This window comes from Thunnus albacares, chromosome 15, assembly GCF_914725855.1.
Source record: "Thunnus albacares chromosome 15, fThuAlb1.1, whole genome shotgun sequence".
Classification (NCBI taxonomy): Eukaryota; Metazoa; Chordata; class Actinopteri; order Scombriformes; family Scombridae; genus Thunnus; species Thunnus albacares.
The window spans coordinates 10,482,300-10,507,725 of record NC_058120.1 but is presented as its reverse complement, the minus strand read 5'-3'; the positions used below and the strand labels follow the sequence as shown (position 1 = coordinate 10,507,725).

Genomic DNA, 25,426 nt, shown 5'->3' with positions numbered 1-25,426 from the left:
CAAACTCATGAACAGCATTGGGATGAATGGCACAGACAGTGAGACAAACACAGACAAAGACAGACAAACACTCAATATAACTGGCTGTATCAGCTGCAACACAGCACCACTGGAGCAGTGGATGGGTTAAGTGCCTTGCTTGATGATGTAATGATGGGTGACCAATGAACAACAGGGCTGATGATTGGGCAAAAATACAAAACATGCTTTCACCACTTGAAAGAAAAAGCATCCTCTTGCGTTACCACACATATACTTACTTGGACCACCTCTCATGGACACTACAGAGGCAGAAATAGAAAGGTATAATGGGCACACCCTTTACTTAATGTTTCACTCAGCATATTTCCAGAAGGTAAAATCAAACGGTTAACAATTCGTCTAGCCTTTGGTCAAGATTCTTTCAAGCAACTGAAGCAAAACAGCGTTAACTGAAGTGATAGTTAAGTTGTCATCGCAGAGCTGCTGGGGGTGTTCATCTTACATGTCCTCTCAGTGCCTAGCAGGTCCTCGCTCTCTGATTCATCTGGATAGATTGCAGTCACAGACACATCATAGGGAGTGTCTGGCTCCAGGTTCTCCAGGACGTAGGTTGTCTCATCACTGTTCAGAATGGCCTGATGAGGAAAACACAAACACAGCATATGGGAAGGTGCTTGACAAAAAATGTAGCCAATACAAACCAAAGACAAGCAACATAAGATCCATATTAGAGTGATTATAATTGGATTGGTGCAAAAATCTGTTTTCTAGATGTTCTGTAAGTCTTTTTCAAAGCATTTCTGTAAGAGTCATCAAGAAATACATACATGATTTATTAGAAATGTAAACATCTTGGACAGCTGTTTTTCTCTTACGTATTGGAAGTTTCTGTCTACACTCTTAGCCCAGCCAATGCGGTACAGAGCCACGTCAGGGGCTCCATGCTCCCAGGTGGCTCTAAAGCTGGTCTGGGTAACCTCTGAGAATCGCAGGTTCTTCGGGGCAGGAACCACACCTACAGAGTAGAAGGAAGGAAGTTAAGACAACCAAACTAATGTCTTTGATCGGTGTGTTCTCTATCTCAGTAAGAATCAAGCAAACGAGGCAAGTGCCATTATCCCAAGTGTCATTATAATGATGATGGATTTTCATTCTTACCAGTGGTTGCTGTTCCCAACATAGGCTGTCCAGGACCCTCATCATAGATCGGAGTAACTGCCAGGCCATACTCAGTCTGTGAGATCAGGTTGTCCAGTTGTCTGTTGGTCACACTTTCTCCCACTTCCAGCTGTAGAACACAATTGAACACAACTGTTAAATATCTTTGCACAAAATCAACACAAATATAAAGAGCTTTCTGAATGAATTTTCACATTTTGCCAAATCTTGCAAAATTTCAATTCTGTTTCCAGAAATACTGGCAACAGCAGATCTGCACACCTAGTAAGACTGGTTGGAAACTTGACCTTAAGGCAAAAAACTGAGGTATACAGAAACAAACAAGACAGACACTCAACAAACATAAAAAGCTACAAAATTTGACCAAACATCTGGAATAGTTATAGGAAATACAATACTGTTTTTATTGCTCGTTATTCCATTTAGTTTTATTAGCTGAACCTCAAGAAACTGAACTTGAGGAATTCATTCTGAATATCCATTAACTTGAAAACACAGTTGCTCTATGTTTGCCTGAGCTTTTGCATTTTCATTTTATTTATAAGTCTCAACAGACACTTTATTTGAACCATAAAGGGACTTTGTCTTGCCATCTATGTTGTGAGTGGCATGCTGTCACTTATTGGGTTCTATCACATGATCCATAAGGTCAGTAAAATATTCTGCTACTTTCTGGGCAGCAGGCTCTTCCTCCCCACGCACTACATTTTTGACAATCGAATCCTCAGCCCATGAGTCACTTTCACATGTGTGTTTCCAACAGAAGAGCTTTTAGGATCACCTCCACCTGGTTTATAGCTAAGGAAGTAGAAAACAGCCGACCACAGAGTTCGCTGCTGTAGGCCAAGAACTCCCAAAAGGGGACATGCAACCATAAAGTATCCATCCAATCCACACCACCATGACCACCCCTTGACCCCTGCAAAACCATGTTCGTATAGTTTCATAATCTTTTCATTGGACTCCAGAACGTTCTCCAATGTCCACACAACCAGCTGCAGTCTCCATTATGTTGTCTAAGCCAATATATTGAGGGATCAGTTAAAAATATCAATATAAATTTGTCACCATCAAATCTAATGGCTCAAACAGACAACAAACTCAATGCAAGTCCATGAGAAACACATAAGAATAGGATTGGTGAAAGTATTGGTTGCTAACATCTTGCATACATGTATTCCATGGTGTATGTAATGCCAGAGAAAGCTAAAGATTGGAACCAAACTCACCTCCCTAGCCTCTCCATCCTCAGGCTTGTAGGTGACAAGGTACTTGCGAACAGGACCAGGAGCAGCATCCCAAATAAGCCTCATGGTGCTGTGGGTGACATCATCAACCCTCAGTTGGCCCGCGGGAGGCCGGGGGACTGAACAAGGGACCAAAGGTTAGTGTTAGTTTCAGAACAAGATTATAGTTAGGCATAAATAAGAAGATGCTGAGTCCACAGTAGTCCCCAGTAGACTTTCTGTCCATAAGGTAGACACACTGCATATTGAGAGACATGGTTGTTCATGTTGTTTATTAACTGACCTCACCTTGGGGCAAACGTGCATGTAGCTTCTAGTCTGATATCATCACTAACACTAAGCTAGATCAGTTTCATGAAATAGGTGCTGCAATATTGAAATAAAATTGTTATTCAGCTACTACATACGTGTAACTCCCTGCTGGGTAAGTGGTTCACTAGCTGACTCTCCATGCAGGGCGAAGAGGGAAAGTGTGTAGGCTGTGTTGGGGAGTAATTTCACCAGCTGGACGTCAGTTGTATCTCCTCCCACTCTGATCTGCAGGGGGACCAGACCAAACAAACAACATACGGTCAGAGGGGAAGCGGATGAAAGGGACTCCTCAGTGACATAGATAGAGACATTTGGATAAGAACAATGGAAAATATATTCCGTTGCAGCGCATCTGCCGAATCCGGTTTTGACCCACTGGGTTTGACACCTCATGAACAAATGATGATGTTCCCTTGGCCAAGTGAGCTCATGGTGCACCCACCCCTTTGTGACTAACAATGTTCCTCTGTATTTTCCCTTTGTCCTTGTCTGCTGAATGATGAGGCAAACACTGGTAGCTTTGTAAAATGTTATTTCACTGTGTGACATCTGTATTTTGTCAAAAACTGCTGATGGTAAGTTGAAGTATTTGGTCACTTCTAGTGTTAAGCAATGTGTGTGTGTGTGCTCGGTCCATATGAGTCCATGCAAGAATGTGCGTTTGTGTCCACCCATAAACACATGTGCATGTGGTAATTTATTCCTCGTCCACATCTGTCATGTCCACAGCTGACTGGCTGCATGCCCTTTCATTCACTCACGCTGTGTTCTCAGCATTCTCAGAATGACTCCTACCTCCTGTTCAGCAGTGGGTTGGGTGGCATTGATGGCACTGTAGAGCAGCATGTAACCTGTAGCACCATCCGCTTCCTCCCATCTCACTCGCATGGTAGTGGTCTGCTCATCATAAATGTACATCCTCCTCACAGCACTCAGGGGCACTGGATAACCAGGCAGTGATGTGAAAGGCAACAGTAATTAAGTGACGCTATAATGATTTCCTACATTTGTGAATGCATATACATACTGGCACACATGTGACACAGACAGAACATCCAAATATACATACATGCTCACAGGGATATGTAGACACACACATTTCTCTTTGCCTGTTTCTTTGATTGCAGAGAGAGCTTCTCAGGCCTTTTTGTGTGCCACACTCAACGATCAGTGCAGTTTTATATGCGCTTTTATAGATACAATATAATGCTATTAAAACTCTGCTATTGTAGAGAGCGCTAATAAAACAGCAATTAACAGCAACTTAAAAGAAACAAACAAAGAAGTCCAGATTGTGCTTGAACCCCAGTGTAATCATTTAAATTGCCACTGAATTTGCATTCCATTAAGATTTACTTTTGCTATCTCTCTGCAGCCACATATGGTTTTATAAACAAGACAAAGACATATATATTACCTTTTGAATGTTTGATTAATGGAGACCACACAGGAATCACAGTCACTGAGAGCAGTTAATATGCTTTATGCAACTGAGCCAGAAAGATTCATTTATGACGGCTGACTCAAAAGGAAATGCTCTTCATAAAATTAAAGGCTAGAAGTTCATTAGTGCGTGAGAGCCTGCTGAAGTTGAGACTGCTGTTCTCTGACAACCGCATTCATCTTGGTTACCTAATGTGGAACAGTTTCTAAGTATCAGAGAATGCTTCTTTCATTAAACATAATATGGTCAAATTTACGACCAGTAATCAAAGCTAAATCAGCCAATAGTGTTGTGTGTAATCTGTTTGTAATTTGTGCTTAGATGGTTTACATTCCCTCTGGCAATTTGTACCATACATGGATCTTTAAAAGTGGACCTCGGGCCAAGAAGTAAGCCAAAAAAACAGAAAGAGAAGACATACGTGTGGTCTCAGTTCCTTTTAGGGGCTCGCTGCTGTCCTCTCCCACCACTGAGTAGACATTGACCAGGTACTCTGTCAGAGGGTTGAGCTTCTGTAGAACCACTGTGTTCTCAGTACCATCCACCAACACCTAATAACAGAAGGAATAGTTAGAGGAAAGCAGCTAAAGGAATCTTCTCTCAGATTCTTGATTTTTGGGGGGGGGGTTTTGCAAAGCCTTCATTGCTGAAGTATTTCACTAGTGAGTCAAAAACCTTTATTGAAACACGTACCAAGGTTGTTTTACCATACATCAATTATCAGTTTAGTGTCAAAACAATATATATATCAAGCTCAGTGTGTTTACAGTACAGAATTGACTTGAGCATTTTGTAAATCTTCCCAATTAAAACCAGAAAACCCTCCGGACAAATCTTGACTTGAGGAAAAGTCAGCATGTGCTTCAATTTCAGATCCATAAACAAAAATAAAACCTTGTCCACTATGTTCACTGTCAAACAAAACCATGGGAGCTGGACAAAAACAAACATATCCTACATGTAATTAGATTCAGACACCAAAATGCATCTATTCCACACATTGTGGAGCCAAGACCCTGCCGGCCAATAGAGCTATCACTCCTGGAGTCAATATTTGCTTTCTACTCCTCTAAACTGAGAGCTGTGTGTTTTTGTTTCCTTGCCCTATGTCAGATCATAATATAATTAGACACCCATACAGCAAGAGGCCAACACAAACAGGAGGCTGGAAATAGAAGTTTGAGTGGAGATTCCCATTAGACTCAGAAACAGTGGGTCAGGATACATTTAAGCCAACATCCACTCAACAACCACACAGGGAGATGTGTTACACTTACTAAAGATGTTAGTGTGATTGAATTATTGACAGTAGAGATGTTTTTGGTGTATGGCAGGTATACCTGTAGTGGGCTCCCAGACACAGTCATGTACTCAACACGGTACTTTTCCACTGGGCCTTCAGGGGCTGTCCATGTGGCTCGGAATGACTGGTGAGTCACCTCTGATGTTATCAGATTAGTGGGTGCATCGGGTGCACCTCCTTTTCAAGCATAAGCATAGAAAGAGAATGAGTATAATATGGTCCATCACAGTGAACATTATACATCATCGTGCAACAGTATGCCTAGTTGTTTCCTTCCTTTATGTTAGACTGGTAATCATTGATTAAGAAGTAACAAAGGTTTTCAAAACCCACCACTGGCGCATTCTAGTAAACTTCATTGTTACTGTTTAATATTCACCATTTTTTTGATAAAAGTTATATTTTATTGGAAAGAGTGGAACAAAAACAACACATGGGAACAAATTAAAACATAGCATGCCTCTGTAGAAACAAGTCCTAACAAAACCAAGTACACAGCACAGTACATATTAAGAATGTAAACTCACAACTTCCCCAAGAACTTCCCCTATAGTATCCAATCAAAGCTCTGGAATTTGATTAAGGAGCAGATGATTTCCTATTCCAGGGAGGTAGTAAGAATATTAGGGGAAGAAAAAAAATAACATATCTGCAATAACTACCAATGGGTTGGCTGGTTCTCTGCTTCTAGTGTTGTCTTCCATGGTGGGCCAGACATGTAACTGCCTGCGATGCTCTACACTATGTTTATACTACTTATTAACTTTGGTAATGGAGCAGTCGGCTTAGACTATACATGGTTATTACTATCATTTTTATTTGTAAAGTAGACATCTGCCTTGCAATCCAGAGCACTCTTCTTCATTGCTTCCTTCACTTTGATCACTCAAGTTTTACTCTGTAAACTCATACACACCTGGTCCCTTCACACTGTTACAGAGGTTGTCAGTAAGATTGTCCACAATGTCCAACAGGAAGGAGAAGTCAGCCACGTTGTACATGTGAATATCATCCGGATCAGTAGCAATGGACCTCAACTCAAACTCATCAGCATTTTTGACACCTTAGGAGCAAGAATGAAGTCAATGGTCATTAGTAGTTTGAGAATTCTATTTCATACAGTGAGTCTGGCAAAGCAATATTTTTTTGAACTGCTCTCTGCTTACCGATGGCATAGAGCTCAATGCCCTGATCACGCAAGTTCTGAGAGTTGCCAATGACATCATCCTGGGACTTGCCGTCAGTGATCAACACACCAATCTTGCGAGCCTTGGGCCGCATCCCAACATTCTCTTTGAAATTGTTCTGGAGGATGTAGTTCAAAGCCAGACCTGCAATGAAGACATGGATGTTCATTTTTCATCCCAAATGCAACCTCCAGTTTTCAAATGACTCTCTGGGGCAAGAAATGATTCCGGCAAGAAATGGCAGAAAAATACACAAGGGTAAAATTTTAGAAACACAATATAAATCATCCTACTGTGTTTTGTGTTTGTACATAAATATATAAATTTAAGTACCAGTCAAGGTGTTTCCTCCTTTGTAGGGCAGGTTAGCCACAGCATCCAGGAGAGAGTCCCGAGTTCTATGTGCGTCCAAGTGCCATTCAGTCTTAGGGTCTCCACTGTACTGAGCAAGACCTGAAGACACCAAAAACCTTTATTAGACTAATGCACAGACACATTTTTTGCTTTTATTAACAATGACCAGTTACTTTAATTGTGCTTATTCTGGCTAGACCCACCAATTTGGACCCTTTCGGGGCCAATGTCAAAGACTCCCACCATACGGGCGATGAAGGCACGAATGGTCTTGAAGTTGAGACGCCCAATACTCCAGGAGCCATCAACCAACAGCACAATGTCAGCCTGTGCTGTGGTCTTACACATCACACCTGAGAGGGCAAAAAATGTAATGTCATGATTGGACAAAAGCGAATATGAGATATAGTTCCATGTTCAAATGTCATGTACACAAAAATGGTGTGTAGGGTGAATTATAATGATGTAAGAGCCGAGGTGCTCAAAGAGGTGTGAGAGGTGAAGGAAAGAAAGAGAGAAGGGTTCATGACATAAAACTGAACAAAATTAAATGACATCCAAACAATTTTCCTAAAAATCAACATCTTCATGAGCAAGTGGTACAGTATTACACCATTTCTGCATTTTTGAGGAAGTTTCATCGGTGAACTTTTATTTTCCAGGTGTTATAATTATCGTCTTCTTGTGTTGTGGCATGTCGAGGCAGTATTTCTCTTGGTTGGATCCGTGTGCTAGTCCCAGGGGCAAATCAGTAGAATATGCCTTTAATGGCCCGTGACATATCAAAGGCCTTCAAGGGAGAGATTCCTGTGCCCTTCATAGCAGCAGGGTAATATTCAGATCTTGTTTTCCAACACCTGTGTGATGAGGAGGAATGCATCTGATCCTCGGCACCTAAAAGAGGGCTGCAGATGTGCAACTGGAATAGGCAGATGTTGCACTAACTGCCGCTGTCTGCAACTGAAAACAGGTTACATATTTGATTTACAGACTGGTCATTCCGCCCCCCCCCCCCTCCAAAAAAAAAAAAAACCTCAACCCCCTTGACAGACAACCAGTTGTGAAGCTTACAATGAGATACAGAGACAAGGAGAGAGCTAGGGACTAAAACAGGTATATACTGTAGTCAAAAAAATAAATTATAATATATAATGATAAAGGTAAAAGTGGTACAAGAGTGGGGAGCTGTCACTGTATTTGCGTCTGCCTCCTTAATAGCACCGGACCTGCAGCTGAATGGTCAAGCTGACCTTTCAAGTTCCTTCCAGCAAACACAACAGTTTTCCTCTTCTCACACTTGCTGTCTGCTGCACTCTGACTCACGAGGTAGTAAAACATTTTATAACTGCAAACAGATTATACGCTTATGGCTCAAATCTACACTGGCTGTACTTGGATTTAAAATAAAAAGCGGAAGCCCAGTGTGACACCATGAAGAAAGCAAGAAAGGGCAGCAGACAGATGGAATTGCCATTACATCTGTTATTTCGTGAGACAATTAGCTTTGAGGAAAGTCATCTAGAGAAACTTTTTAGCTTTTATGGGGCATGGGTTTAGAGTGTATGTTCCTAAGCAAAAATTTACTGTGTGATACAGACTCCAATGTTTGACTGTTGCTGCCCAGAGACATAACATACTGGAAACACTGCCTTATTGGTGATGAGAGGTGGAATAATGGAATGACTAAAACCATGTCAGCTCTTTGTATATGCTTTTCATTAAACATGCTAATTAGTTTGAACATCCAGAATGTTCCTCTGTTATTCTTACAATATTTTCTCCTACAGTATATGTGGGTTTTATTGTAAAATATAGTAGAATATTGGGTAACTTTACCTGGTGGCGCAAAAGGAGGAGGCTCAGGTGCATCAGAGAGTGTGGTTTTCTCCTCTCCAGCCAATGGCATACTCTCTCCTCCATCAAACATACCAAACACATTCACTGAGTATTTGGTACCAGCTCTGTAGACCAAAAATAAATGATTTTCAGTATTTTTCTACATGATATATTACAGAGTAAAAAGCCAGAAATATATACTACATCAGCCTGAAGACACACCTGAGCTCCTCTAGCACTACAGTGTTGTCATAGGGGCCAACCAGGAGTTCTCCCAGGTCAATTTCATTCTCTACGGGGTGGAAAGTGACTTTGTAACCCTTAACATCACCAGGAGCATGGTCCCAGGTTACACGGAAACTCGTCTTGGTAGGTTCTGAGGTCTGGAGGTTCCTTGGACCTTTGTATGGTGACACTTGAAAGGAGAGAAATGCAAAGATGGACTAAATAGGACAATACTGAATGATGTACATATACTGTTATATTTCTTGAGATGGTTATGGTTGAGTTTTTAATGGATAGTCAAACATAAAAAAAGTACTATTGTGGAGTGGTAAATGATAGACCAACGTACGTGTTGTTCCTTCTCCTTGCCTTGCTTTCCCTTCTCCGGAACGATAGACTGGCAGAACAGTGATGTCGTAGGTGGTGAGGTGAGAAAGACGTCTCAGCACAGTGGAGGTATTCCCACCAGGAACCTTGGCTGCTAGCTGGCGCCCTCCTGACTGTGGTTTATAAGTAACACGGTAGTTGACTACATTTCCAGGTGCCGGTTTCCATGTGACCTTCATGGTCTTCTCCGTCTCATCAGAGACAACAATTTTTCTGCTAGCGGCTGAAACTGCAAGAAAGAGAAAAAAAGGAATAAAGGTTAAAAGAGGAAAAATGATGAATGTATAGTCTGGTGGAAAATGTAGACTTTGGGCCTTGTTCAGATGAGAATCTGTGCTAAATGTGTGTTTAACTGCCTATGTTTTCAATATACCTTTGGAAATATAAGCAGCATGGCTTTCCTGCTGGTAAGTAAACTAAACAGTAACACGCTTGGCTACCTCGCAGTCTTTCATCCGGATATCTGCTCAGTTTCCACATGCGAATACAAACCCACCAAAATATTTCTGATTTTCAGAAGTATACATTAAACAGGCCTGAATCTACATGATTGATCGTGTTTAGTTGGTGGGTTTGGGAGCCAGGCTTAGGTGCCTCGTGAATTTGAGCAAACCCATAGTTTCTCTTTCATCGTTTTTCCATTGTGTGTCCACAGAGTGTTTCTTATTTTCAGAGCAGGAAGGGCAAGTGTGAATTGTCAGAGGCTTCGAAACGAGCTGAGGAAAATATTTAGAACGTTCTACTTCAGAAGGACTTTTATTAACGGAAAAAAGCAGCGCATCCAAGTTTGCCGTGTGTGGTTCAGCCCAAAGAGACCTGTGATTTCTGTGGAGCACAAGAAAAGCAACAGATAGTGGGTGCAAAGTCAAGGAAGGAATGAGCAAAGTGAACATTTAAGTCTACAAAGCTGCCTCGTGGTTGTGTTTGGTGCATATACCACCTTCCCTGCTTGCCAGAATCAATAAACACTAATGATGGTTGGAAATATTTTTTTTTCCTTTAGCACATTCCATTTGACTGGTGGACAAATTCCCTCCCAATTGATGCGAGTTTCCGCTCAATATGCTTTTCTAATCCAACCATGACTGTAGTCTAACAAGGCTGGTATCTATCTGTCTTGTATCTCCCATGAAACCGGGTGCAGGTGTGCTGTACATTACGTTATCTCTGTACATACATATAACACACATGCACACTCTTTAAGATGTGCACGCAAAGACTATATGTGATTACAAAAGTGTCTCTGTGGCCCTCTAAATGGTGCAAGTGAATGCTATGACGATATCACTCAACTCAAAATAATGGGCTGTAATTGTTGCTGACAGATCCATTTCTACATAACACCAATTGGGACTCACAATGAAAATGTGTTTCCTGGATCATTTTTAAACCTGCGTCACTGACCCAGATATCTCAGTGATGATCTACTAAATTCTATTTCTAACTTAACAAGCGTATGAAATTTTAAGGCTTAAGATGTGTTTATGACAAGAAAGTCTAGACCTGCATTCTTGGCTTTTAACGTGATCATCTTAACAGTTACACACCACACAAAACAGAAAACAGAACAGCTGTCCCTTTGTGGTTATAGTGCTTTTATAGAGTTACATCACACTTACCTAGCTGTACACTTTCTAGGTAACTATGACAAGACATCCAAAAACTCAAAAAAAAAAGTACAGAAGTGTGAAACCAGAAGAGAGGAGCCTAAGAAAAAACGAAGAAAAAAAGAAAGAAGGGAACAGATGTTGAAAGAGGGAGAGAAGTGAAGGATAAGGGAGTAAGTCTACGGTAGGAGAGATAAAGCAGCTAAAGTAACTTACTATCTGTGGTTTCCTCTCCAACCAAAGGCTGGCCCTCTCCACGGCCATAAACAGCAAACACTGAGACCTGATAACGTGTCTCTGGGGTTAGACTCTCCAGGACTGTGGTTGTGGTGTCTCCTGGTATAGTCTTTTCTCCAGTCTCATCAGTGTAGAGAGACTTCCACCTGATCCGGTACTGACGAACATTTCCCGGGGCCGCAGTCCAAGACACAGCAAAACTGGTGTCAGTGACGTCTTTGGTCACCAAGTCTCTGGGTGAACCAAGTTCTGTGGAAAAATGAGAAGAAACAGCATTAGAAACAGAGGTAGACGTATTACATCGGCCTGTGCATAACTAAATGGAAACTGAAAATAAGTAGTGCTTCAGATTTACTTTTGTTAACCTAAAGAAATTTCTCTGTTTTTTCTTTGTTTTAATTCTGTCAGGTGCATAATAATAGGACTAAGATGATGGTGTTAGTGCAAAGGTACAAAAATGCCTCAGGGAGCACCAACCCACTGATGGTTTTGTCCAGGTGGTGTTGATATCTAATGCAGATATATGGAGGTTTGAGGAAGTGAGTGAGACAGAGAATGGACAAAATGAACAACCCCGGCGATAAAATCACCAACAATCACTCATCTGTCTCCGCTTTAACCCCTCAGGATCTGCTTGAACAACCCGATTTTCTCCCTTCATAATCAGAGACTGCTGGAAAAATCTCTGCAAAACTAATCACAAATCGCATATCCCCAGCGCCTCTCTCGGCAGCACTTTCCATTGAAACAGAGGAAACATGATCCACAAAAGTGTGTTTGCTACAATTGCAGATGTTGCGCTCTGCCTTTCTCTCCCTCACTCACTTTTCCTGAAAGATGATCATGAAAGGAGAGAGGCACTGAAATACAGTGGAGGGAATTTTGTGGTGGTGTTTCCTGATGAGCAGCCAACACATGCCTGGCTGAGAGGGATGCCCATGATGAGATGGACTATCAACACTTGTGTCTGGCTGTAGCATAGAGGAGCTGTAGCTACCAAAGGAGAATAGGCTGCCACACAAAGTCTCCCACACAAACTCCGGGATCCTGATCCTGATTCAAGCCCCTAAGCCCCTACATGCCAGTGCCTAATGACAATATAATCACAGGCAGAGCAGTGAAGCTGGGTGGTCTTTCAAACCTCATTCATCAAACCTCATCAAACGAGGTTTAATAAAAAAGCCAACTGCAAAGAATGAGATGCAATACAAATCTGCCACAAGTGCAATGCATAATCTTATGGAAATGTTAAGCGACCATACAGCGGAAAAGGCATTCACTGTGTCTATATGTCACCCTGTGACTCCTTCTCAGTATCAAACCATAACGGAGGAACTGGAAACTGATCTGAACAGAAGTAACAGCAACGGCAGTGCCTGCCAAGCACAGCGATCTGCACCTTGAGAGCTGAGGCCAAATATGAAGAATAATGACCACGACCACAAAACTAATGAAGAGTTACAGATTTTGGAAGGCCATGAAAACAGTGAAGGCCACTTATATACACCCGGATCATTACATCAAAAGGTTTGTCTTTGCCAAGCAAACAGGAAAGGATGAACTTGACTGACTTTTCAGGCTGTGTTTTAACCAAGAGCGAAAGGATTGCAAGATAATGACTTCTGCAGGCAGAGGTAAAGCACGCATACATGAAACACATGGTCCACAGACCTAGCAAAAGCTGCATAGAAATGTAGTTTGAATGTGACATAAACATATATATATACATATGTATATTAATTTCCCATTCATTTAAGTGAATGGGAAAGTGGTCTCAGATTTTGAACCCCATTGTGTATATATATATATATATATATTATATATATATATATATATATGTGTGTGTGTGTGTGTGTGTGTGTGTGTATATATATATATATATATATATATATATATATATATATATATATATATATAAAGTTTATCAATTTCACATTTGGTTAGATAGGGTTATACACATACACATCTGAAGATCAACTAAGAGATTTTCTATAGGGCATGTGCTGACATAACCTTCACATCTGCAGCCAAAGATGTCTGAAGTTTAAATACATGACTGACTGCACTTGTAAAAAACATCAAAATGCCAGCAGGTCAGCAAGTGAGCAAAAATACCCAGGAAGCACTGAAAATTATCTTAATTATTTTACATAGCTCACACCATTAGACCACTGTATATCTTCAGCCTTGGTATTGGATGGTTAAACAACTCAACTAAGTTCAGACTTACTCAGACTTTGCTCTTTCTGTAAGCCCCTCAAAAACCACTCCCTCAAAGTGCCATCTCAGCACTGGCACCCCACTTCCAACTTCCTTTACTTTATTGCTCTTGGTTAACTAAGGAACACATCTGAGCCACAAAGATGAAGCGCCCACTGTTAATGTGCCAAGGTTGCCTGTCTCTTGGCCTTTTACCTCAAAGAACCTTTAGAGTGGTGGAAAAAAACAGCCTGGTAGTGCCACTGACAGAGCCTGACACGCCAAAGGCGTCAGTGTGAGAGGAAAACAAAACAAGACGCGACAATTCCCTCTGGTACATGCAAGAGCTCACACAGTTTGCTGTGTCATGCAAGGAGTTAATTATTTGAGAGATGTCTGCTTCAGGGGCTGAACATATGACCTCTCAAGTTATGGGCTGGGCCTTCTATCCACCAGGCCACCCTGAAGCATTCTAGTTCACATTTTGTGAGTACCCTTTTTTCTACTCATCCTTGTCCTCTTTCTCTGCCTCTGCCTGTCCTTCACTCCACCCTGGAGGATGATGTACAGACAGTTCTCCCCAAGACGAGACAGACAGCTCACACAGCTTTCAAGGAGCTGTTAGGTAACAACTTCCACATGATGAATAAAACTCCCTCTTCTGAAGTAAATAATTTAGCCGTGTTTGTGTAAAAATATCCATATTTAGGGTGTTCATCTAAGCATTTTCTATGACATCTTCCCAATACTCCCCCTTAGTCATTTCAGGATGTTATAATTCTGTCCTACTCAAGGCTTCTGTATTGGCTACCATCCACCGTTAGCCACAAGGGATGGCTTTGTGTGAGCCACTCTCTTCCAGTTCTCGCCTACATTGACTTGACAGAGAGGGTCACTCAAAGCTAGTGGCACTCAAAACAATGAGATCAGTGTTGAGGCATGCGGACGTCATGACAGCCTAATAGAGTTAGCTAAACAAAGTGCTTTGTCATTGGGCTTTTTCCTGTGGGGGTGTGTGGTTGATGACAGTACAGAATCGACTTGTGGGAACTAACTCTATAATCAAACTAAGCCCTTTGTGCAATGTGGGAACGGCGAAAAAAGGAAACACAAAAACACAGCAAAAATACAATGTCCTTCAAATTCTTGCATTACAACATTTATTATTCCAGTTGCGTATTCAAAGTGGAAATTTTATTTCTATTGGACACAGTATTAGCCGAAGTCTTCACATTCAATCTAGTACACAGGTCCCTGTGGTCTGCAATAAATGTCCAGTACCACACCCAGCACTGGGGACCTCACTACTGCCAGGAGCACAAGGAGGTGACATTAAGAAACAATAACTCCACATTTGCCGTTATGATGAAATGAATACCTTTGATGTGTCCGTGGGCTTAAACTGCTTTTCAAAGAAAGGTCCTTTTCAGGATGAGCTAAGCTTGGACACCATTAAAGACTGCCTCTGCACCGTTTTACACAAAAGTTGAATAAAACACAGTCCCAGTTTTTCAGTACTTCTGCACCAGTAACTAAAACAGTAACTTTAAGCATCCAAAAAAGGAGGAGTGGTCATGACTGAAACTAGCCAAGCCTAACAACTTCTTTCTGCCTTTTAATAGTCAGTTTAACCAAAATAACAATGCAGCTTCTGTGGCATTATCTTTAATCAAATCAAATTATCCCCATTGTAATCTATAGCCCAGTTCAGAGACTACATTCTATCCAATACAGCACAGTCAGGCTAACTCTCCACTGTAATGTAATGCCCAGCGAGGTAAAGTCTTCTGATTTTATATGTAGTTTAAAGTTGAACTGACTAAAATCATTCTCCTCTGAGGGACACAATACCTTGGTTGTTGTTGATTTGCACCCCCAGCAGTAGGACCTCCTACCCCCCTTCTCTCTCAAAACAGATCCCTTTGACTTCCTTTCCTGTGGTGTGACACTCTAAACACAATCTCTCCTTACATTCTGTGTGAAATCAACAGAGGACCTGCCTCCTATTGTGTCTCATGCAGTCTATAAACTACAGAAAAAAGATGCACCAACACAGACTTGTGACATTGCCTTCAGCAAACCAATGAGTAAAATGTGATGATGACTTTTATAAAATGAGCTAAACTGACAGAGCTATGGCCAGCAATCAGCAGCAATTGTTTACAAATAGAATAGTGTAGTATCTGGGGTTTATTATGAAATATTCCCCATATGTCTTATAAACCACTGTAAAACAATAAATCATATGTCCCAGACAGGCCAAGATGTAAAGGTATTACCAGACAGGCATGTGGCTCTCAAAGTCTGTTTCAAGCCATTCCATAACATTTCTAGGTTTACAAGCATCCCCCACCCATTTCCACCTCACTGCCTTCATGGGCGGCAAAGCCACCCTAACCTACAGTCTGTGCCAAAAGAATTACATCAAGTGCCACATTCCTGTCTTTTCCTCTCCAACCACATGCTATATACTCAACCAACCGTGCAAAGTAAAACTCAACTTCCTTAATTCTGATGTTGTTGCCTGTGAGAAATACCAGATGCTACATTCTCGGAGGGACTTGGAGGAAGACAAACTACTTAAGTTCAGCAGTTTTACACCATGCAGGATCTCATAACCTTGAAAAACTATAAAATGAAAAACAAAAACAAAACAAAATCTCCCTAAATATGCATGCCTAAGCCTCAATATTTCTTGCCTCTTGAAAAGCTGAACATAATAATACATGTCTACTCAGCAGTACCCACTTGCTGAGCCTACAGCCACAGGGCATGCTTCATATGTCACACATTAACTACAGAAATAATGGTACCATGCTTCAAAGGTTTCAGATTAGAGATTAGCAATGTCACATTCTTCCTTACCTTCTAAGGTGGTTCCTATGCCCAGAAGAGGATCACCCAAACCAGAGGAATAGCGAGCACTAACAAACAACTCATATTCAGTGGCTGGTTTGAGGTTCTTCAGCATAGCCTGGGTGTTATCTCCCTTGACGGATATCTCCTTCCTCTCGCCTCCGTCAGCAGGTTTAAAGGCAATACGGTACTGAACAACATTTCCTGGAGCTGCCTGCCATGCCAGTTTCATTGTAGATATGGTCTCATCAAAGACGCGAAGGTCACGAGGAGAGCCACGGACTGAAAGAAAATACAAATGTATAGGCCACTGATTAATATTCACTGAACTGAAACCCAAGCTTCACATACCTTTCTGCCATTTGCAGTTAAAAAATAACTTCTTAATGTAATTTTCTTGACTCACCTTCCTTAGTGGTACCATCTACTTGCATCTCAGCCCCTGAGCCTGTGGCATACTCAGCAAACACAGACACACGGTAGGTGGTAATGGGGAACAGCTCCTGGAGAACTATGGTAGTCTCTGGTCCAATAGTTTGTGCCTCTAGTACTTCCCCAGCACCACTAAGTGGTACGTAGGACAGTCGATACCTGATCACCGAACCTGGAGCAGCTAGCCAAGACACCCTGAAACTGTTTGTTGTCTCCTCTGTAACTCGTAGGTTCCGTACAGTCCCTTGCTCTGAAAAGGAAAAAATATCATCGATGCTAAATATTCTCATTTTGATAACTATTACAGTATGGGTCAGATCCAAGTAAATCTCTCTTACCTTCAAGAGTTGTCTCTTCACCAGTCAACGGGAAACTGTCTCCTTTTTCGTACTGAGCAAAGACGTTGACCTCATAGGCCGTGATGGGGAAAAGGTGGGGCAGAACGGCTGTGGTAGTATCGGCAGGCACTGCCAAGGAAATGTAGTCTCCAGTGATGTCTTCAGCCTTGCGGAAACGTACCAGGTAAGACATAACTCTGGCTGCAGGAGCTGTCCAGGTGGTACGGAAGCTTCTGGAGGTGATCTCAGAGAATTCCAAGTTTTGGGGTGGAAGCAGACCTGAAAATAAAAACTTGCTTGTTAAAAATGTCTGTTATTAAAAAGGCAGTGCACAGGCCCAAATCACATTAAAGTTGCAAATTAGTAATAGCATGATCATAATAATTGTAAGTCTGTGAGATTTATAGGGCAACTGTAGCTCTGTTTTACTCCTTTTTCCTCTCTGTCCATTGCCCTTCATTTACTGGCAACAATGAAAAGCTATGCGTTGTTGTAACCTTGTTGAGCTAACAAGGTTTTAAAAAATTAAAGTTGCCAAGCATGGAATGCAACACTTACTAATTGCTTTGGGACTGCAGGCTTCAGTATCAATAAGCATAGTGGGTGGTGTGATATCATTCTACCACAGTGTGGAACAGCTACAGCTCTATTCTGTCTCAGAGTTGGGGTGGCCTTTTGTATTAAAATTACTATCAAGTCAAAATAGCTCTGTTCCTCCAATCGCTGTAGTGTTTTTAAACAGTAAGTGATAATAAATGGTGTGATAGAGCTCATTCAAGAAGCACGGATGTGGTTTTGTGGTATGTATGGTTAAGTGACTTGATTAAATTTTGCCTGTGCCTTGCCTGACAGCAATTTACACAGTATTATACTGCTATGTTTCAACTTTTCTTGATTGCATTGGCTCCTTGCCATTATACCCACTCATAAAGACCTGGCCAACTGACAACAGATGGTATAGTGTCTAATACAGGATAGTAGGGACCACCATGACGGTGCTCAGCAAATGGTAATCATCCAAAAGAAGAGTAAAACCAAAACTGATGCCAAGAAGTTTCTGGTGTATTATTTGGCTACACTCCACCTCAACTCTAGCATGTTTATTGATTCTGTCCTCCTACTTACTCCTCTTTTTGATGTTGAGCAGCTCCTGTTCAATCCTCAGACAGATGGACTGAGTCAGCTCTTTGGAGATCCTCTGGAAAGCATCAAAGTCCTCCACCTCGTAGACATGAGTGTCTGCTGGGGGGTTAGCAATGGCCTCCAGCTCTGACCTCACTGCATCCTTCACACCAACGGCAAAGATCTCCACATCAATATTCCTCAGGTTGGTTGCTGCGTCCTTAAAAGAGTCTGATGACTTTCCGTCTGTGATCAGGACCATGACGCGGGGGACGTTTTGTCTTGCTCCACGGCCAGGGATAAAGATCTTCTCCCTGACATAGGTCATGGCCTTGCCAGTGTTAGTGGAGCCTCCACGGTAGGGGAAGGTGCGCACAGCTTTGACAACAGCATTAATGTCATGGTGGGTGTTAAGGGCAAACTCAGTGTGTGGATCGCGACTGTACTGGACCAAGCTAATCTGGACCTTGTTGGGTCCAATGTCAAAGGAATTCACCAGAACCTCCAAGAAGGCACGGACTTTGGCAAAGTTTTGTAATCCAATACTGTATGAGCCGTCAACCAGTAGGACCACATCAGCCTGCACATCCACTCCCAGGGAGCACTCTAAAAAAGACAGAAAATCATAGGTTACTTAAAGACCTTGTAGCCAAAATTTAACATGAGGTTGTAGTGACATGAATAAAAGTGAGGTATATCTAACTTTAAGTATATCTAACATAAAAATAGATCAGGAGAGATGACAGGTCATGCACAACAAATCACTTTACCTGTTGACACCTTGACAGGCTGGGTCTTCTCCATAGCCATGATGGGTTCACTGGGAGTCAGACCTTTGAGGGCATACAAACTGATCTCATACTCAGTCTCAGGAGAAAGGTCACGGACATTTATGGATGTCTGAGTGGCTCCCATGTACAGCTCCTGCCGTTTCATTCCAGGTAGCATGGGAATGAGGATGAGCTTATAGCCTGAGATATCGCCCAGAGAGGGATCCCACGTCACCCTCATTGACTTAGATGCTATTTCTGTGACCTGCAGGTTAGCGGCTGGCTCCACCACTGAGGAAAAATGGTAGGGATTGAGAAAGTGTTTGATTGGATAATTAGATTTCAAGATGTATGCAGTATCAAAATCTTTGCTTTGCTATGTGGTAGGTAGGTTCCATGTAGTAACCATAGCACTTCATACAATGTAACACATTTCATAGAAGATCTTTTGACTCACTTTCTTCTCCGCTGACCAGAGAGCTGAGCTGCTCATCAACACCAGAGCACACCTCTGTGATGATCTTTTTCTGTACATCTTGGATCATATCAAAGTTACGCACATTGTACACATGTTTGTTGTGAGGTGTGGAGGCCATTTGCCTTAGCTCATCCTCATCTGCTCCTTTGATACCTGAGTGGGAAAATGTGAAGTACAACAATATTAAGTCATATGTTTTTGACTCTGTGGCTGCATCACAGATGTGGTGAACTATTGATGGTTGCAGAGTATTGCGTATGATGGAGGAAACAACAGTAGTTGACTTCGACCAAGTCAAATATAGATCTTACAATGAAGAATAAATGGAAAATCAAGTGGTTTCCAAGAACAGGCAGACTTTCACACGGGAGAGCACTATTCAACAAAACACTGAATAATAAACCATACCTAGGACAAATATTTCCACTCCAATGTTCCTAAGTCTTCTAGCATACTCTTCCACTGGGTCCTGGGATTTTCCGTCAGTGATGATCATGGCTACCTTTGGAAAAGCTTTCCTGGATCCAGCTGCCTCCGTAAAGATATTTCTCAGCAGGTAATCTATGGCATCACCTTAAGACAGAAATGGATATATATGAGTGTTTTTGCATGTTTGTCTTGCATTCCTGCATTGTACCGTATATTCAAATTCATGCTATAAAATAACATAATGGTATTATTCAGAATGTAGGCTTCTGAACTTATTACCTTAACTTACTTCCAAAATCAGGGAGCATCATTAAAAATGATCTGAAAATAGCTAAAAAAAATAGCTAAAATAGCATTTCATCTCATAATCAATCACAGCAGACTTTGGACTTTGAGACTGAAATCTGCATATTTCTACCTTTCCATCCTTGCTTCTGGTGAACTCCTTACCTGTCATGGTATTTCCCCCCTTGTATGGCAGCGAGTTGATGGCTTGGAGCAGGTCTCCTCTTCTGTTGTAACGGGTGAGAGGGAACTCTGTGCGGGTGTCTGTGCTGTACTGAACCACGGCCACTCGGGTCTTGTCCTCGCCAATGTCAAAGGCCCCTGCCAGGGCTCCGATAAAACTACGGATGTGCTTAAAGTTCTCTCTGCCCACGCTCCATGAGCCGTCCACCAGAAAAACCAAATCTGCTATTGCACTGACCGAACACTCTAGAGACAGATGGTGGAGAAATAAAACAGTCAGGAATAAAAACTTATGTAACAGATTTTGATTGATCCACTTTAGGAACATTTGGGGTTTTACAACTAGTTAATGATGGGTGTAAAAAGTTAAAATGCAAAAAAGCACTTTATTTATTTCTAAAATTAAACCAATTTCCAAGTCAAAATTGAGCCAATAAAGGTATGGCAGCAACAGCTTGGTCTTGGAACAATATTTTTACATTGGCCCCTTTCTTCTCCTGTCTGTCTAAATAAAATAAAATCCCTGACAGTTAGCTGGATGGCTCAGAGATATGCATGCTGACATCAAAGGAAATATCAACCAGTGCCAAACAGTGGGCTGGTATAGTCATTCCAGCAGACGGAGGCAAGAATGTGGCTTTATAGACTAAACATTTAGCAGAGGTTCCACCAGCAATGTTCACTTTTATACTTTCTAATCCTACAGGTCTTTAAATCATGTGAAATTCTCTGGAACTTTTAAGATGACTCTATTGAAATAATTGGCAGGGTTTATATGGATGGACTTTAATCCCCCTTCCCCCAGTTCTCATTGACTCATAGTTCTGTTCCTTTTATCTCATAAACCTCCTTCTTAAAATGACATCTTTTTTATTTAAAATTTTCTGACCTAATGTTGAAAAGAATGGAATCAAAGCAGAGGTTTAGTCAAACAATTTAGGTGGTTCATTTTCTTAGAGAGCTTAACCATAAAAAGGGTTTAGGAGAATCTGGAAGTATGGGTACAGTTTCCAGAAGAATCAACAGGTGGGGGAAAAAGTTTAAGAGACAGCACTTGCTTCAAGGTGGCACAATGAACACGTCATTGCTTGAAAGGCCCCTCCTGCTCTCCTCTACTCCATGACGCATAACAGAACCCTTGTATCCTAGCTTCAAGCCTTCCTTTCCTTTTTTCTTGATGTGCAGACTGGTTTCAATTAAAGGAATCAATGTGCGCATTCCCAGTCACTGTCGGATCCCTGTCTGCTTACCCGGTGAAAACCCGACAGAAGGTAAAATGTACGCCTGACCAAATTATTCCACGGGAAAAAAATATGATGATGACATGAGGGGAAAAAATATATTTGAAAAAAAAAATTTGGAAAGCTGCATGGAGGACATGTCCTGTTCGGATTTTGGTTGACACTACAGTAAACATACTCACTGATTGCATCTGACTGTGGCCTCCTGACTCGTCCGCTGGTGTTACTGGACTGGACTGAAACACAGGAAACACTTGGAGAGTTAGCACCGCACATTGTCGCCCCTGTCTCACTGTGTGCTTTTTCACAGCGGAAAAAGGCAAGAAAATCAACACGCCATAAAAGTTGGTCAACAGAATCAAAACCACATGCACACAAACACGTATCTTTATGCTGCATTAGCTACAAACAGTGAGTGATTCAAAAGTCAGTAAGCAGATGTGATTTCTCCCTACTTTCCTACGTCTCATGTGGCAAGATGAAAATGCAATCAAGAATAAGTTTTACTCTTGTAATAATATCACTTTCCCTAGCATATCACTAGCATTCAAATGTTATCCCTTTGCTGTAGAAGATGGTCTTTAATATTATATTAGTGCAATTTCATTTCTCCAAACATTCTAAACTTACTGGTCAGTTGTCCAAAGATGGGAATACTCTCCTCTGATCCATAATAGGAGTTTATGGACACTGAGTAGTCCAAGTCAGGGGTCAGGTCAGTGATTGAGGTCTTGGTGGCGTATGCATCGAGGGTTAAGTCTCTGGCCGCTTCATCTAGGATAGAGAATCAAGCAATAAATCAGCCACTGGGGTGCAGTGTGTGTATAAACTGTATTTTGGCATGTTCATATCAATGACAAAAATGCTAAGTCCTTACTGACCTGCATCTGATACAATTTGTATTCTGAAGCCCTCTATCCTTGATGAGGGTCTTGTCCATGACATTTCCACTGAGTTCTCATTTAGAATTTTAAATTTCAAGTCTGAGGGGGGTTCCACTGCAAACAAGAGATGAAACATTGTTAAATCACAAAAAATAAGGGTATGTATGATTATGGTTATATATTTGATCAAATCTAAGTGATGCATTTTTTAAACCAAGCATTCACATTGATCCCAACGACAAACACTTCATGACTGAAGTCAACTTGTTCATTGTTGGGGACAGACACATAGCACTGACGTCCATTTGTGAAGGTGACAAGTAAAGAACACGTGACAACATTGAAGAAGTGTGAGAAGCCATTTTGGAGCAAAATGGCATTTGTTTGAGTTGCCCAACCAAGGTGGCCAGCAACTCAAGCACTGGCATACATAACATGTGCACAACTCCACACAAACTTTACCAAAGTGCAAACATTGAGTGAACCATCCAACACATGCTGAGTGCAGTCATTACAACGCATGCCCCGACCACAAACTAAACTCCTCTTATGATGGGAGTTGATCTCAGCATTACAAAAATACAACAGTGACTTCATTCTCAAGTTACTGATTATACAATGGAATCAAGGTTGCCATGTAGTTGTTGAAGTAACACTTGACAAAATTGAACACCATATGTTATATATACATCGTATATAAACATATTTCAAAATGAAAAGGTTTGTTGTTTATTTGGTTAAGACTCTTTACACAAGTGAGTGGCACACATCCATTGCAAACCTTTTAAAAAGAATACACAATTTGTCGCTGGAGACTCTTGTGTACTTTTTCATTGACAGCATAATGCATAAGAAGGCATGGGAGAACAAGACTACTTTAGACACTCAAAAGACAGTTCAGATGTACTATAATAGAGAAAGTGTGTCATTAAAATAATACAGGAAAACATATAGAGTGTGACAAGAACACGCGCCTTTACAACGAGCTGACTTGATCACAGCGTCATGCATCATGTACATGAGAAAGTTGTTTGACTCAACAACTTTGATTGACTGGACGGTAGTTTCCATGTACAGTTGGGACCACACAGACAGAGATGACAAACATATTTTAAAATGATATTCTTTCTTGCAGCTTCTAGGCTATCAGCCCAGAAAATGTTGAGTAAAGGAAGTGCGCTATCATTTAGTACGTGTCATTTACATGCATAAAAGTCACATAAAAGTATTTGAGGAGTAAGAAGCGCTAAATTTTCTTTTTATTAACCATGTTATCCATTTTTATTTTTTAGTGTCATACAGTTAGTTTTAAATTTATATCCTTATCTCTTCATTCATTCATTATATAACTAAACTAAATTCTTGATGTTACATGCAACTCTGCTCAGAAAGTTATTACATAGAAAATGAGCGAGTGACGAAAGTGCTTCATAGTGACATGATGAATAATTGAAAGAGAGTAGAGAAGACATGATGAATTAAATTAATTTAGTGAAAAAATTCAAGACATTAATGAGGTTAACACTGAAATTTGCACTGACTTGTAGTACTTGGCCAAGCCCTAAATTTATGCACAGCAAACCATGATGGGGAAAATGTGAGGTAAGTGAGCATGCATAAGACTGTAAGGCAGGTACTAGCTGTTAATAAGAGTGCCATGGGAGGCAAGAATATCATTGTAAAATACACTTTGGAGGAGGAAGCCATAGCTTGGGACACACTGAATGCACAGGCAGATGACAAACAGGAGCCCACCAAATACTTAAAAACTATGATTGGAGGATCACCAACCTGGCAAATCAACTCAAGGAGCCCCGATGGACCGTGTTCCCCCTCATTTCTCCACGAGTACTCATCTCCAACAATGGTAAGGGGTGTGCAGTGTGTTTGTGTAGATGTGTAGGTGTGTATGAGTTGGGGGGGCTGGATAGCAAGTAGCAAAGTGTTTGATGGTGGATTGAAAAATTCGCAAAAAAGTTTTAAGCGGACTTTCACTTGCATGAGCAACACACCTGACGGTCATACATTTGTTCATGGCAAGATGGTGCAAGCATGTCATTTCAATTTGTTACAATTTCTTTGACCATATGTCCTTCTGGTTTTAATATTTACTGGAGGAACAAAGGTGGTTTTGTCAAAATAACGATCTCTGGTATGTTATTTGGACCTTGTGGTTATTCTTGTTATATGGATGTCTGTCCCATCACTTCCTAATAAAGGACACCTCTGGCTCCCAAGGGCCAGAGTCTGGCTACTGTTCTGCTATTAACCTCAGTCTCCAACCAGCCAGCCAACCAGCCAGCCATCCTGGCTTGTGCTACAGCCAAGAGGAGAGACCAAGTAAAGGAGGAAAGAGCACCGACTCTCCCAAAGAGGCAGGACAGATGCCAAAGTAATTCCACAACATGTGCTGACATTAAACATTACTGCATATTAACTTTCCATATGTATTGCAACTCAGCGTTTTTGCGAATGCCCGCAAAGAAGCCCTAGAAAGGCTCTTTGTCTTTGTGCTGTCTGAGGATTAATTTGCTATTCTCGTATTTCATCTTTCCATTCCGTTAGTGGAGATATGTGAGAGTAGACGTTAGACTCCTCTCACCCTGCCAGAGAGCTTTCAAGGGGAAAAAAATCAAAAGGTTTCCATACTATATTTCCATATCTGCCATTATTTTGGACTAAATGTTTGCATATGAGATTACTTTGAATATTATCCTGTCAAAACTACTGACAGATTGTTAACAGTCTATTACAAATTAGCTTGTGTGACATGTACAGCAAAAAAGCATATAATTACTTTAAAAACAGTAGTATACAGTATCAGCACAAAATCAAAGTAACAAAGTTATTTAAATACAGCACTTCAGTACGGTTTTAAGCACTTGAATCATAGTGGGATACTCTACCAC

General features: G+C 41.2%; 1 protein-coding gene across 5 annotated transcripts in view; it reads right to left on the bottom strand.

Annotated features, from left to right (window-relative positions):
- col12a1a (collagen, type XII, alpha 1a) overlaps positions 1–25,426 on the bottom strand; it is a 57,988-nt gene that overhangs the window by 29,803 nt on the left and 2,759 nt on the right. For 2 of the 5 annotated variants that reach the window (XM_044374097.1, XM_044374099.1), the window contains exons 3-30: positions 22,515–22,631; positions 22,264–22,407; positions 21,816–21,869; positions 20,375–20,638; positions 19,904–20,068; positions 19,475–19,648; positions 19,018–19,308; positions 18,251–18,853; positions 17,126–17,404; positions 16,762–17,037; positions 16,365–16,637; positions 11,280–11,549; positions 9,419–9,685; positions 9,067–9,259; positions 8,845–8,969; positions 7,212–7,361; positions 6,988–7,107; positions 6,634–6,798; positions 6,384–6,530; positions 5,505–5,644; positions 4,586–4,715; positions 3,516–3,661; positions 2,816–2,945; positions 2,391–2,527; positions 1,141–1,270; positions 858–997; positions 485–617; positions 261–281 (exon numbers count right to left, since the gene is read on the bottom strand). In XM_044374097.1, the coding sequence (XP_044230032.1) occupies positions 261–281; positions 485–617; positions 858–997; positions 1,141–1,270; positions 2,391–2,527; positions 2,816–2,945; positions 3,516–3,661; positions 4,586–4,715; positions 5,505–5,644; positions 6,384–6,530; positions 6,634–6,798; positions 6,988–7,107; positions 7,212–7,361; positions 8,845–8,969; positions 9,067–9,259; positions 9,419–9,685; positions 11,280–11,549; positions 16,365–16,637; positions 16,762–17,037; positions 17,126–17,404; positions 18,251–18,853; positions 19,018–19,308; positions 19,475–19,648; positions 19,904–20,068; positions 20,375–20,638; positions 21,816–21,869; positions 22,264–22,407; positions 22,515–22,631 (5,184 nt within the window). The other 3 variants (XM_044374098.1, XM_044374100.1, XM_044374101.1) reach the window with 3 other exon arrangements.